The 14,871-nt window shown below is 37.5% G+C and overlaps 1 protein-coding gene across 1 annotated transcript; it reads right to left on the bottom strand.

The window, feature by feature from the left end:
- Nucleotides 1-782: 782 nt before the first annotated feature.
- Nucleotides 783-3,407, bottom strand: LOC134652685 (uncharacterized protein K02A2.6-like). The gene has a single exon (XM_063507847.1). It carries the CDS (start codon nucleotides 3,405-3,407, stop codon nucleotides 783-785), a length of 2,625 nt encoding a protein of 874 aa, XP_063363917.1.
- Between the last annotated feature and the right edge of the window lie 11,464 nt (nucleotides 3,408-14,871).

Raw genomic sequence — 14,871 nt, 5'->3', positions numbered from 1 at the left:
TTACCGGCTTATTTACGTTTGTAATCAGTATAATTTTATGTGTTAATAGTTATTATTGGTTTATTGTGCTTAATATGTTGTGAAGTGTGTGTTATGGTGGATGTATTAAACGTATTAGTGTAGTTATAAGTTAGTTCGGTTGTTGGTGATCGGCAATTATAAAAACACCAAAATTTAGTAGGTACGTAGATACTCTTTTGTTATTTTAAGTTATATAGCTACTATCATCGTTATAATTGCATAAGTTATGCATTTTATTTCAAGATTATTAGTGTCTTAAACTGTTTTTTACTATATTTTAGTACTTCAGTGTCTAAATTAGCCACAAAAAAATCATGAACATAATATATAGTTTCACAGCAGATTGAGCAATTCGAAAGTTTCTTATCGGAATTTGAATTAGTTTTACTCGGCAATTTCATAGGTGAGCTATCAAGATGTTTAGTACCAATTAAAAGCTTATTAAGTCTTCTTTAAATTGAATACAAAAAAAAGATACGTTATCGATTTAGATTTTTAATTAAAAATAGTTTTCTACTATAACGCGGACATTATTTCATTGGGTCAACTTTGTGAATTTTTAATAATTATTTTTATTATAACAGCACAATGCTATAGTAGTAAAATAAATTCTTTGTTTCTTTATCATTAAAAAACCAAAATAATCGTTGCAAATGCTTTAGCAGAAGTAAAGTTATCGATTTTTGAAAATATCATGACACTGTGCCGTCGTATCTGCGAAATGGCAGAGCAGTTCAGGGCACCTTTTGTTAAAATCGGAATCATGTGAGTGGATATCTTGGTGTTCCAAATGTAGCAAATATGTTCTTTAATCTCTGCACTGTTGCCCTCGTCGTTGTAACGTTCATCGGCACAACCTCTAGCCACTTCGTATAGGCGTCTATAACTATTAACCACATGTGACCTAAGAATGGCCCCGCGTAGTCTACATGTAACCTGTGCCAAGGCTCGACTGGTATTCCCCACGGAAACACCGGAGCTTCATTCGTGTTGCTTCTGGACTGCTGACATAGACTGCACCTTTTTGAGAAAGTTAATATGTCTTTGTCAATGTTTGGCCAATATACGTGAAGACGTGCCAGTGACTGCATAGCTGTGATGCCGTTATGGCCGTCGTGTAGCATTTCCAGGATCTGTGGTCGGAGTGTTTCTGGTATGACGAGTCTTCCGTTCCAAAGTAAGATTCCGTCTTCGTATGATATCTGGTCCCTTTTTTCATAAAACGTGTGCAGCCCGTTGGAAAGGTCTTTCTTATCTGGCCAATGCGTTATGATATAATTTTTGATAATGTTGAGCGTCTTGTCTTTGAGTGTTTGTTTTTGTAGCTCGTGTTTTGTTAAAGGAATGTTCTCGAGTCTCAGATGTAGTAAGTGGGCGAATTGCGGTAGCCCGGTTCTTTCTTCTAGTGTTGTGTCGTTGCATGCGATCGGTAGTCTTGATAGTGCGTCGGCGGGGGTGTTTTCTCGTGCTGCCTGGTAATGGATAGAATATTCATAGCTGTTTAAGATCATGGCCCATCTAAGGAGCCGGTTGCTAGCGATTTTGGGTGTTTCTCGATCTTGACTGAAAATCCTTTCCAGGGGTTTATGGTCTGTTAACAGGATGAACTTTCTACCATAAAGATATTGGTGGAATTTCGTGACAGCATACACGATCCCTAATGCTTCTCTGTCGATAGTCGAGTATCGTTGTTCGACGTCGGAGAGTGTTCGCGAAGCATACGCCACGGGTCTCATCGTCTCGTTGATTTTATGAAATAGAACAGCACCAAGTCCCTTCTCTGATGCGTCACTGCTGAGATATATCGGTTTGTTTTCGTCGTAGTGTACGAGCGTGTCCGATGACGTCAGGATGTTTTTGAGTTCGTTCGTTATTCTTGTGTCTTCTTCGGTCCAGTTCCACCTTTGGTTCTTTTTTAGATGTCTGTACAATGGGGCGCATCTCATGTGAAGGCTGTCTATGAAACGGCCATAATATGTTAACGAGCCTAGTAGTGCTCGGAGTTCCGTTGTGTTGGCCGGAATAGGCATGTTCTTAATTGCATTGATTCTTTCTTCCGTCGGGTGTAGACCGCTGGCGTCTATTTTATGTCCTAGAAAGGTGACACTTTCCTGTAACCAAGCGCACTTATTTACTTGGCTTTTCACTCCGGCGTCTTGTAGCCTTTTTAGTACCGTTTTTACGCGTGTTAGATGTTCTTCTAAGTTATGGGCTGTTATAAGAATGTCGTCAAGATAACAAACAACACCATCAATGCCACTGAGGATCTGGTGCATTGTCCTTTGAAAAACGGCCGGCGCAAAAGAAATTCCAAATGGTAAGCGTTTGTAGCGAAAATAGCCCTTATGTGTTGAAATCGTTAAGTATTTCCGCGATTCTGGATGGATCATCAGTTGTAGGTATGCATCTTTCAGGTCGATCTTTGTAAACAGTTGTCCTCCAGACAATTTTGATGTAATCTCTTCAAATCTGGGAAGTGGATAATCATCGGTTTGGACATGTTGGTTTATAGTAACTTTGAAGTCGGCGCAAATGCGGATGCTTCCGTTAGCCTTAATTGCAATGACAATTGGGGAGGCCCATTCAATTGGAGTCGACATAGTGTCAACTGGTTCTATAACTTCTTCTTGGACTAGTCGTTGTAGTTCGCTGTTCACTTGTTCACGTAAGGCGAGTGGTACCGGGCGAGGTCGAAATGTTTTGGGCGTCACGTCGTTAGGTATGTGAATCTTAGCACTATGCCCTTTTATAGTTCCAAGTTTACCGTCAAAGAGTGACTTGAAATCTTGAAGGATGTTCTGTACTGCGTTGTTATGTTTTGTGTCGTGCTGGGTTGAGGTTATTGCTGCAGGTGTTTTTATATTGCACAGCCTGGCTCCAGGGGGCAAAGGTAGTTTGAAACTTAAGCACCAATCCAGCCCAAAAAGTGGAATATCGTTTCGTAGCGTAACGTAAACGGTCAATACCTTCTGAATGTTAAAAGCATTAACTGTTATCTCGCATGTTCCTAATGTTTCGATTTCTACTTCCGTGTAAGCCATAAGGTTCTTGCATTTCTTTAGTGGTGGACGTCCAATAGAATTCCATAGGTTTTTTCCAATTACGGAATGCACTGCTCCTGGATCATATAGCATTTCGACCCTTTTTGCGTTGAGTTGAGTTGGTATCATAATTTTTGTAGTTGGGTTGTTGTGTCTCTTCACAGCAAATGTGTGTATGCTCTGTTCATCAAAATTGTCATCGTCGCTGTCTGTTTGCCTTGTTATTTGTCTAGTGGTATTGTTCTGTTTTAACTTGAGCCTACCGCTGGTTATGCAGACGCTTGAAAAGTGGTTTTCTTTGCCGCAGGCATTACATCGTTTTCCTTTTGCCGGGCAGTCATTCATGTTCGTGTGAAAATCACGTCCGCAAAACATACATGTTTTTACTTTAGGAGTTTGTTGTTGAGTAGGCCGATGAGTTTTGGGCCTTATTTTGTTAACGGTTTGTTGTTCAGTACCCATCTGGGGGTTGTTCGTTAAACGTTGGCTCTGTACTTCTGCTTGTTCTAGCTTGTTTGCTGTGGCTATAACATCGGAGAGTTTAGCACTGTTTGTTGGGTGTTCTTTAATAAGTTCTTGCTGCCATGTGCTGTTATTGATGCCGATTACCAGTTGGTCTCTTATACGTTCGTCTAGGGTGGTTCCGAATTCGCAGTATCCCGCTAATGATCTTAGCTCGAGGATGAATTGTGTGATTGTTTCTTCTGCTTTTAGTAGTAGTAGTAGTAGTAGTAAACACTTTATTGCACAAAACAAGTACATAACACAGAGATAATCCAGTAAATGTGTACAAAGGCGAACTTATCCCGTTAAGGGATCTCTTCCAGCTAACCTTTAAGTAAGTGTGTCTAGTCGCAAAAGTAACTCTTTCTGAGAGAACGTACGTTTTTTTCCCATAATATTCGTTAAGCACCTTCTTTAAGTCATCGTACGACTTCGTAGTAACGACAACTGGTCGATAGTAATCTACGAGTACCTTGAAGGCTGTAGGTCCAATCCGAGAAAGAAGAAGTTGTTTTCGTTTATCCTCAGAAGTTTCTTTGTCGAGGCCGTGAATTTGTAGTTCAATTTCGAAGCGCTGGATATAATAATCCCAGTCTTCTGTTTTGTTATCGAACGAATCGAATTGGAAACGATCAACGCGTGCGGTCATAGCTCCGTCGTCGTCGCCAGAATGTTATATTAAAACATATTTATTATTCTTGTAGTTTTATTCAGAATGTTCAGATGACATTGACAGTTGACATCATAGAGTAAAGTAAGTAAGTATATAGGTTGAGGTTGACAGTAAGATATATAGGTTGAGGTTGACATGATACTACAGTTGCCAATTAAGTATAATCAAATCACTACATAGTATAAAACAAAGTCGCATCCCGCTGTGTGTCTGTCCCTAATATGTATGCTTAGATCTTTAAAACTACGCAACGGATTTTGATGCAGTTTTTTTAATAGATAGAGTGATTCAAGAGGAAGGTTTATGTATAATTTGTTAACCCGTGCAAAGCCGGGGCGGGTCGCTAATGTATAATATAACTGGGAACACCACATCACCATTCGTCAAAAAGGTCACGACCCGCAAACAAGAGTTTGGGCTTAAGAGCATCTTGTTCCCACAACGGACTTTATTGTGATCGTCCAAGTCGAGTTCAAGCACTTATTCAGCAGTCATCATTAAAATATGTCGGTCCATAATAATTTGTTGATGCCGAAAAATGCTACCTCAAAAAACGCTCATGTTAATCTATGATAGACATTATTAAGATAATTTTAACAAGCATATCAAAATGACAAAATTAGGGTATTTTAGTTTCAGGATTGAATCCAGTCTTCAAAAAAAGAGTATTTTTAAATTATTGTTTTATAGCCCCATATTATAGAATCGACGGCAGACGGCACCTTTCAAAGTCAACATACAACTCAATTTACAGATACAATTTAGAACCTTATTCTTACTGTCAAATCCTAAATGTAGGTACACTCAGCAAAACTATTACACACAAATACAAACGTCCATATCCATGGATGCCAAGCCAATAGATTTGCTGCCTGTACGTACATATTTGTGTTGCTTAAATGAAAGTCCTTTGGCAACACACTGGGCAAAATCAAACATCGAGCATTTCGTACAACGAAAGCTCGTAGAAAAAGCTCAACATAAGCTGTATATCACAGAGCTCGTTTTGTTTACAGCTGCCTCGTAAACTGGAGTGCTGTAAAACCAGTTTTATGAACTGGCCGTGTTATTCCCGTCGGGGTAACATGGGCGAGGCGGATTTTCCGCTAACCTAGAGTAATTACATCTGTCCATTGGCTACCCAACTATCGCTTCGGCGCCACACTCCATTGCCAACGGATTCAAGAACCTGCTGGCTATTGCTGCTGTCACTGCTGGCTATATCACAGAAACTTACCTTGGCTTTTTTATTTAAACTTGTACTTGTAAGTACCTAAGTACACCTTTTTTTTAATACCAATGTTGTTTCTTCTCAGAATTTCAAGCTCTTTCGGTCCTAATAAGAAAATGTCGCAAAATTTCATTTTTCATTCATTACACTCCTTCCGCTACCTCCATACCTACAAAGTCTATGAAAACTGGTAATAGAAAAAATAATATACAAAGAAGATCCTCTTCCTATTAGGATCAAAAGAGCTCGGGATTCTGAGTAGAAATAATGGTGGTCGCATGGTCGTAGCGAGCGATAATTTCTGTTGTTACTGCACATTACAAGCGGCCCCACGTTGGGCGCCACTATAACGCTGTAATCCCGATATCCCAAATAACATCCCAAAAGCGACGAGCGGCGAGTTACGTTTTTTAATAAAATATAATAATATCACAAAATCACTGCCCAAAGTGCCATGTCAAATATAGCATAGACAGACCAGAAGTCCGATTCAGATATTATAACAATTTGTTTTGATACAACATTAACGATCGTCTTGGTGATTGGCACCCATCCTTTGCACGACTTTAATATAATTTTGGATGCACCAATCAACGTGTGCAATCTTCAAGGTCGTACCAAAACCATAAAAAAATTACAAATCTGAATTGCCTGAGCCATCGACTCGCCCGTGCAATCGGAAACTCAATGGCTGGCCCAGCAATTATACAGCTTCTTGGACTTTCAGAGCTTTTCTCGCGTTTATGATGTCCGTTTATAGTTAGGAAGACGTTCATTGCTTGAAAATTTATGAAGATAGAATATTTTTAATGAGGCGTTGGCGATAAATTAAAACATAAAAAGGCTAAGGAGGTGGCTAAGTAAAATTGGTTTTATGAGTTAAGTATCAAGTGTTGCTTGTTTGTCTTATTTCATTTTATTTTTGGCGTTTACAGTTTAGAATATAAGGAAGTGATGCTTGATAATAATTAATTTCACTACCAGTTTATAATTATGAAGCTTAAAATAAATAAAACTCTATTGACATAATTATTTCCTTGGGTGCTACAATATTTTGATGTGATTATTTTTAGGGTTCCGTAGCCAAATGGCAAAAAACGGAACCCTTATAGATTCGTCATGTCTGTCTGTCTGTCCGTCTGTCTGTCCGTCCGTATGTCACAGCCACTTTTCTCCGAAACTATAAGAATTATACTGTTGAAACTTGGTAAGTAGATGTATTCTGTGAACCGCATTAAGATTTTCACACAAAAATAGAAAAAAAAACAATAAATGTTTGGGGTTCCCCATACTTCGAACTGAAACTCAAAACTTTTTTTTTCATCAAACCCATACATGGATAGGTCTTCAAAAATGATATTGAGGTTTCTAATATCATTTTTTTCTAAACTGAATAGTTTGCGCGAGAGACACTTCCAAAGTGGTAAAATGTGTGTCCCCCCCCCTGTAACTTCTAAAAAAAATATATGATGTAGATTACCATGTAAACTTCCACCGAAAATTGGTTTGAGCGAGATCTAGTAAGTAGTTTTTTTTTATACGTCATAAATCGCCTAAATACGGAACCCTTCATGGGCGAGTCCGACTCGCACTTGGCCGCTTTTTTTAATTTTGTTTTATTCTTTAAGAAAACTCTTCAGAATACTCTTGATTGTAAACTAGGTGGTTACTCTGTCAGTTTAAATAAATATTTATTTTTAAATAAAGTCCTTCTCATTATCTTAATTAGCAAGTACGACGTGTGACGACTGAAAACTTTCTAATGGGGGTGTTTACTATTTAAACACGCCCATTATGTAAAACGATAGATACGAGTTTGAGATATGCACAATGTGTAAAAATATGGGTGCATAATAACTTACTCAAAAATATGTCCCATAGAGCGCTAACATAAGAGCTATGGGACATATTTTTGAGTATGATGAGTGCACACATATTTTTACACTTGACATCACTGTACATGACGCACGCTTGCTTTACAAGGCGTGTTCTGAGATGGGTTTCACAACTGTGGACATTTCATTTCCATTTATTTCCGGATCCTTTGTAATTTTCTTTTATAAAATGGCGCTGTTTAACTTCGGTCATTAAAATGAACAATTTACTTAGAGATTACGACTTAAACCATCGTTTTTTTTATTATTTTACTCAATAATTTGCTTATAGAATGAGTTTGATATATATTATTTGATATTTAAAGGAATAAGAATTACTTACCTACTACAATCATAGCCAGTTAATTTAAACTAAAACGTCAGTATTCAAAATCACATACATTACCTGGTGATGACGATGATGATACGTAGGTTACTGACAACTGCTTTTAAATATAAAAATAAATAAATAAAAACTTAAAAAAAAACTTCTGCATGTTTTTTGACCAAATTAAATCGAAATCTCCTAATATTTTGCACACAATATACCCGACATAATTCTTCTCCCCTCCGACAAAGATAACAATTAGATAGTATATAGAGCGTTGGCGTAACCAATTCTTGGGATTAGATTGCCAAAAGTACCCCAGGCTCCCATGAGCCGTGGCAAAAAGCCGGAACATCGCTAGAAAAATGATAATGATGACTTACCTGCATTCTAGACTTATATCGACCGGGATAATATGAACCGTGATTACCTTTTGTATTGTTTTCGAGCTCCCGATATTTCGACACAGTTACATGCATCTTGTTCACGGGTAACTGAAGATAGCGGGTGGGTATCAAACGGCCCAATTCGAACTTTAAGATACGTCAGTTAATAGATCTAGAAAATATATGGATTAGATATGTCAGTGTCAAATGTGACATTTCTTCAAACAAAAACGTCACTTTTGACACTGACATATATCTAGTCCATATCTTTTCTAGATCTATTAACTGACGTAGCTTAAAGTTCGAATTTGGCCGAAAGTTGTGTAGACCGCGCTCGGTCTACCCTTATTCGTGCGCGTCGGTTGCGTTCGCTTTCAACGTTACCACCGGACGCGTTCACACTCGTTTTGGTCCGGTCGCGTTCACACTAGTTTACAAGCACACTACACTCACAGTGTAACTACGCGAGTTTGATTCCGATGTCACTGATTGTTTTTTAGACAAACAAACCACAGGATTCCACACATTTGACAGTTTAAACCCATCTTCACGATTGAAATACTCTACTGAAAACCTACATTCTAATGAAAACCTCGTTTTATTTAACAAATCAATTCCGTTCTCAGATTTGACTCTCAGATGTTACAGACAGCTCCCACTCTTTGTGCAGTTAAACATTATTCACAAATCATTCTATACCCGCCTGTAACCTCGTCTTTATTCTACCTTGTTCCTGAGGTTCTTACCAACTATATCTTATCGTAGGTCAACGTATACTGGTCTAGTTGAAGTAAAGTGGTTAGTTTTCTTTTTCAGAGCTGACAGAGCAGACCGCTAATCGAATTGCTAATTATAAGCTCCAGTGAGGCAACTGGAGGCTTTGAGTTCGAGGTCAATGGGTCAGAGCGAAGCTATACATATTAATACTTGTCCAAAACAGCTGCGCTGTTGGTAAGTTAAACTAGATTATAGTATTTTAATAAACCAGACCAGACTTGAAATCAAATAGATCGATCTCGCTACTCGGATTTTTGACATTTGCGACGGGAATGTCTGAATAAAAAGCGGCCAAGTGCGAGTCGGACTCGCCCATGAAGGGTTCCGTATTTAGGCGATTTATGACGTATTAAAAAAAACTACTTACTAGATCTCGTTCAAACCAATTTTCGGTGGAAGTTTACATGGTAATGTACATCATATATTTTTTTTAGTTTTATCATTCTCTTATTTTAGAAGTCACAGTCCCCCCCGACACACATTTTACCACTTTGGAAGTGTCTCTCGCGCAAACTATTCAGTTTAGAAAAAAATGATATTAGAAACCTCAATATCATTTTTGAAGACCTATCCATAGATACCCCACACGTATGGGTTTGATGAAAAAAAAAATTTTGAGTTTCAGTTCGAAGTATGGGGAACCCCAAAAATTTATTGTTTTTTTTCTATTTTTGTGTGAAAATCTTAATGCGGTTCACAGAATACATCTACTTACCAAGTTTCAACAGTATAGTTCTTATAGTTTCGGAGAAAAGTGGCTGTGACATACGGACGGACAGACAGACGGACAGACAGACGGACAGACAGACGGACATGACGAATCTATAAGGGTTCCGTTTTTTTCCATTTGGCTACGGAACCCTAAAAAACGGTACCTTTAGAATTGAAAAGTTTCAAAATTACTCGGCTTTTATGTGTCAACGTATAAATTCAATCCAAGTATATCATAAATTCTTGTGCTGTCTCCAGAAACTCTTACCTACTGACTCTGTATATTGATACAACTATTTGACCCAGATACCGGAATATGATACTACAGAGAATGAACCCTGTCTAGGGATAATAATAACGAGATTTTGTTATTATCTACATAATATTGTAATCACTAGCTTCACGGCGACTTCGTCGGCGTGGAATGATGATAAGGTAAGATAATGATAAGATGTCCTTTGTCCTTCCCCTGGCCTTAAACTTTCTCCATACCGTAAAATTCATCTAAGTTGGACTAGTGATTTAGGTTTTAAGACGTAATAGATGGATTAAGGATGACTCACGTTAGACCGGGCCGACCGGGCCGTGTCCGGGCCGGAGCTTCCGGCGCTTACTTTTCTATGACATATGACAGGTGATCACGTCATGGTTTCCATAGAAAATGATGCCCGGAAGCTCCGGCCCGGACACGGCCCGGTCTAACGTGAATCATCCTTAAATTTATAACATTTGTAGGGAAGCATCGATATTAAACTTTCGTGAGACATATTTTAAACATGTCGCCAATAGCGACTAAAAATTCAAGTGAGTGAAACCGTTGTCGTATAAACATTTGTAGGGAAGGATAAAATATCAGAACTGCTAAAGAATTTGGTCACCACTAGCGGAATATTAGTACCTACACCACGCTACGTTCCGAACATAAATTCTGTTAAGCATATTGTGTACGCTCCGTTGAACAAACAAATTGAAAACCTGTTGCACCCAACTAATAGAGTTGCAATACACGTTGTCGACTTGTCGCTTACAGTACATTTCGCTCCGTCGCACTGGACATCGCGAAATTGCATTTCAGATCGCGGCAATTCTCATTGGTTGCGAGGCTGCTTCAATGATTTATAGCTCAAGATAGGTTATGGGTGTTCCAAAATTGAAGCGCTTACCTTGTGACAAATTGTGCAAGTTGCCTTTAATCGCAGCTGGGCAAGCGGGAAATGTGCACGTGCTAACGAGTTCCACCGAAAGAGAAAGAGACAAGCTTATGTTTAACAACGAGTATGACAACAATGGATGGAATGCAAAAAATAATCAACAATAACAGATTTATTTCTATACAAATAAATATGGATGTATTTTTTGTGCTCCTCAAGTATGATTATAACCTACTCGTATCTATTGGGCTGCTTGAGTCATTTTCTTGGGAGAACCAGTGAAAGGTGAGCTTGGGATCCGCTACAGACATGTGTGGTCAGAAAGTGATTATGCTGGTAGGTGTGGGCGATTATTTTGTCTGGTTTTTGGCAATCAATGGGAATGGCATTATGATGCTTTTCTAATCAAATGCAAAGTGCGGGTGATTGTTTTTCAACTACAATCAGATTCTATTTATGATATGTACTTAGTCTGTGACTTAATATGTTATTGTAATACTGATATAATAATATTTATTTATTCATTTGGTTACTCATAGTTGTTACAGATGTTGTGTTTATAGTAACACCAATTCCTCACGCATGACTCGGCAAGCAATGGTTATTACACAGCATGTCCAGTCACACGGATATCTGAGAGGATTTCCTGTTATGTTGGTGGATCTCGATTGCTATATCCGGAATATCCGGTTTTCTGTTGAACGAATTTGTCACGTCAGTTAAAATTATCTTATAGTTTATGAGTCGTTTATGAGCAGACTTTTCAGATATATTACGTAGGTACAAAAATAACCTTAACGTTTAAGGGCTACACCAAGCGTCTTTTGAGCGTCGTCGTCTAGTCAGCGCTATGAAAAATGACGTCGCTGCGCAGTTGCGCCAACGTTGCGTCGAGCAGCAGTCATAGTTGAGTTAGACGCCGACGCTCGGGAGACGCTAGTGTGGGGTGGCTTTAAAAGCGCAGAAAAATTGCAGAGGTAGGTATTGCAAAGAAAAAAAGATAAATTGTTTATCAAACGGCACACTAGAAATATAAGATAAACGTCCTAGTATTTGACAGCCGTCAGCCTGATTCCATTAGTTTACAACCCGTTTGTAACCTCTATTCGTTGAATTGAGATTGAAGGTGGCAACTATTGGGACTTTCAAGTCTCAGAAAACTAAGTACAGTATAACTAAAATTTTGAGGCGCAAGGCTCTTGACTAATAGAAATTACGCAATAGATTATGACATAAAATGGGCAATAGATCGATCGATGCTTGAATCACATAATATAGGTATAGGTAAGTAATTATTTTCAAAAATAAGTTTTTGGCAAAAATTGAATTTTTGGTACACGCTTTTATCGCTGACTGTACTTTTCTTACGACAGACAACTAATACTCATCGAGACAATTCTAAAAACCCCTAACACAATTAGGTTGCGTTGTTTCATCACAGAGTTCCTATGGCCACCTCCTGTCTCCATCATCAGATCAGCTCTATGGTACCATAATATTGCATTGTCACCCGACTTACATGTGTATGCAAAATTTCAGCTCAATCGGAAACCGGGAAGTGGATCAAATTTAACTTGCAAGATACAGGTCGACCTAATAAAAGCGTGGTAATAAGCAACATTTTCATGAAATATATAATATTAATAAGACTATCGGTACAGGTTAACGAACCTCTTTCCTTTGTTTTCTCTTATAATAAGGAACAAGGAATATATTTCGTTAAACTTACGCGTGCTCGGATATTAACGATGCAAACTATCTGTAACTGCGTTATATTTTTGTTAGGGTTGTCTTCTTCTTCTTCTTCTTGTTAGGGGCTATAATTTATATAAGGCTCCAAAGCCTATGTATCACTGCGACCATCGCTGATCTATTGTGATCGCCACCTACTACAACTCTCGATCCAAACCTGCAACTTCAAACAGCTGCAGGATCTTTTTGAACTCGAGAGACTTTACCTCCTAGGGTTGTCACTACTAAGGATTTAATAAATTAGGTACTTTTGTTTTGGGTACTTTTCGATAATAAGCAACTATTGATTATTTGTCTAGCTAGTACATGTATAACGAGCATCTATGTTCACATACTTTGTGTTTTGTGTAGTCATATTCTATATTTAAATACGGATTTCTATGTAACAATGCTCATCGTGGCAATGACACGCCTATTTGTCAATATAAGAATAATGTCGCCTGTCAGATAAATCGCATGTTTATCAGCCGAGTGACGAATCGAGTGAATGTAGTTTAAAACCCTGAAAAACGTTAACATGCAATTTTGTCTGTTGTTTGTTGTTTTGTTTATTGTTGTTGTTGTTTTGTATGTTGTTACCTCTGTATTTATGTATTATGCGTAAATAAATGCTCTGTAAATGTTTTATTGAGGTTGTGCAATAAAGAGGATTTGAGAGGATACAAACAAGGGCGTAAACATTAGAATCATTGGGACTTTTACTTTAAATAATGGTAAGTAACATCTGCAATACAACACAAAAACAAAAGCAGTCCATCTACTATCAAAGTCAGTTTTTGCATACATGTAGCGAAGTTTAGAAACAACAACACCACGAAGCAGTCGAAAAATCAAAATAGAATATTTCGTCTTTGTAACGTTTAATAGAGACTAACAGATGTGAGAACTCTCAGACAAGCAATTGAGATAGCATTAACTAGTATTTGCGGGAGTTGAAACGTTCTGTAGCTTAATTGTGAAACAGTACCTATCGCTATAAGTTCCCTTTGAAAGACTGATTATACACGTATTACAAAGTAAGTAGTATGCTAACATTGAACAAGATACCTACCTACAGAAATAGTGAATGTTTTGAATAGATCACTTCTATGAAGGAGGCGGTGCCAGATTCGAATCCTGGTACGGGCATATCTTTGTGTATTTATCACAGATATGTCCCTGAGTAATGAATGTTTACTATGTATTTAAGTATCTATATATATCTATTAGCCTTCTTGGCACCCTGCCACAAGGCACGGAGCTGGAGCCAGTTTTTTTTTGGAATTTTAGTTATTGTAGTTAGTTGTAGTTTTTTATTTTAGTTTATAATTTTTTGCTTATATTACTTACTTGTTTACTTATTTAATAAATTTTATATTATTTTTAAATCATCGTAAAACTAGACGTCCATTCACAACACAAGCACGTTTGAGTTTACTGTGGGACTAGTTCGATCTGTGTAATATTATTGGATAATATTTATTAATTATTTATTTATAACCAATATGAAACGGTCACAATCTGATTAGTTGCTCGGAGATATTCACGGGCAAACTTAAATACATGCACATATAACATTTTGTATATTTCTTTGGAAGTATGTATTTATTAACTAATTTATTTGGCATGCGATACAGCCCTACCCGCTTACCATGCGCTCATTAAAAAGCCATGAATATTGTTTTACGGGTAATAGCTGGAAAATACGCCGGAAATATGCAACAAGCCAAATCCGACTACTTACAACGATTTTCTTGGCATTTCTTGTTGAAATTAATACTAACTATGTCCTTTAAATCTGATAGAATTAAATTTAGGAAGGATTTTATTGTATTTGATTGTATTGATTTTTGCTACAACTTTGACGTCCAAATTAGAATTGAGCTCTAGGTTCTTGTAGCCAATATTTGCACTGCAAGATTTGCAAGTAACTTTATTCATACTCTTACGCAAACGATTACAGTATCATTCATTACCCATTCATATGTATCGTATCATACATAATAGATTTCCACAAGTACTTCCAAAGCAATTTCAGTTTTACCTTTGTACGGACTGTTTTATTAGTCGTTCCATATTTTATCGGTATTGATTATTTTGGATACGATGGAAGGATTGCTGTTGTCAGTAAGATTAACGACCTGTATGTTTTTTGTTACGATTAAAAATGGTTTTTACGATTATTATATAAATATGTTTTGATTAGTAAAAGCAAAAGTCATTTGTTTTACAATAGGGGAAAGCTGTTGCCAGCGAATTTATGACATTCAATTAAATTTATGTCAATTGCAAGCAATTTTATGTTCGTTGGTATCGAACGATATATTATGGCAACGATATAATATGGCTACATTGTCTCTAAATTAAAAAAAAAACTATGGATGCGTGACATGCCTTGTTGTTTTGTAAGTGTACATAATTAGGCATTAACACACTCGTACGG

The sequence above is a fragment of the Cydia amplana genome, chromosome 12 (genome assembly GCF_948474715.1).
Source record: "Cydia amplana chromosome 12, ilCydAmpl1.1, whole genome shotgun sequence".
In the NCBI taxonomy this organism is placed as follows: Eukaryota; Metazoa; Arthropoda; class Insecta; order Lepidoptera; family Tortricidae; genus Cydia; species Cydia amplana.
Note: the sequence above shows the minus strand (reverse complement) of the source record. Positions and strands in the feature narration are given on the sequence as shown.

Excerpts from the sequence above, each read along its gene's own strand:
- LOC134652685 (XM_063507847.1), bottom strand. The coding sequence starts at position 3,407 with ATGAATGACTGCCCGGCAAAAGGAAAACGATGTAATGCCTGCGGCAAA.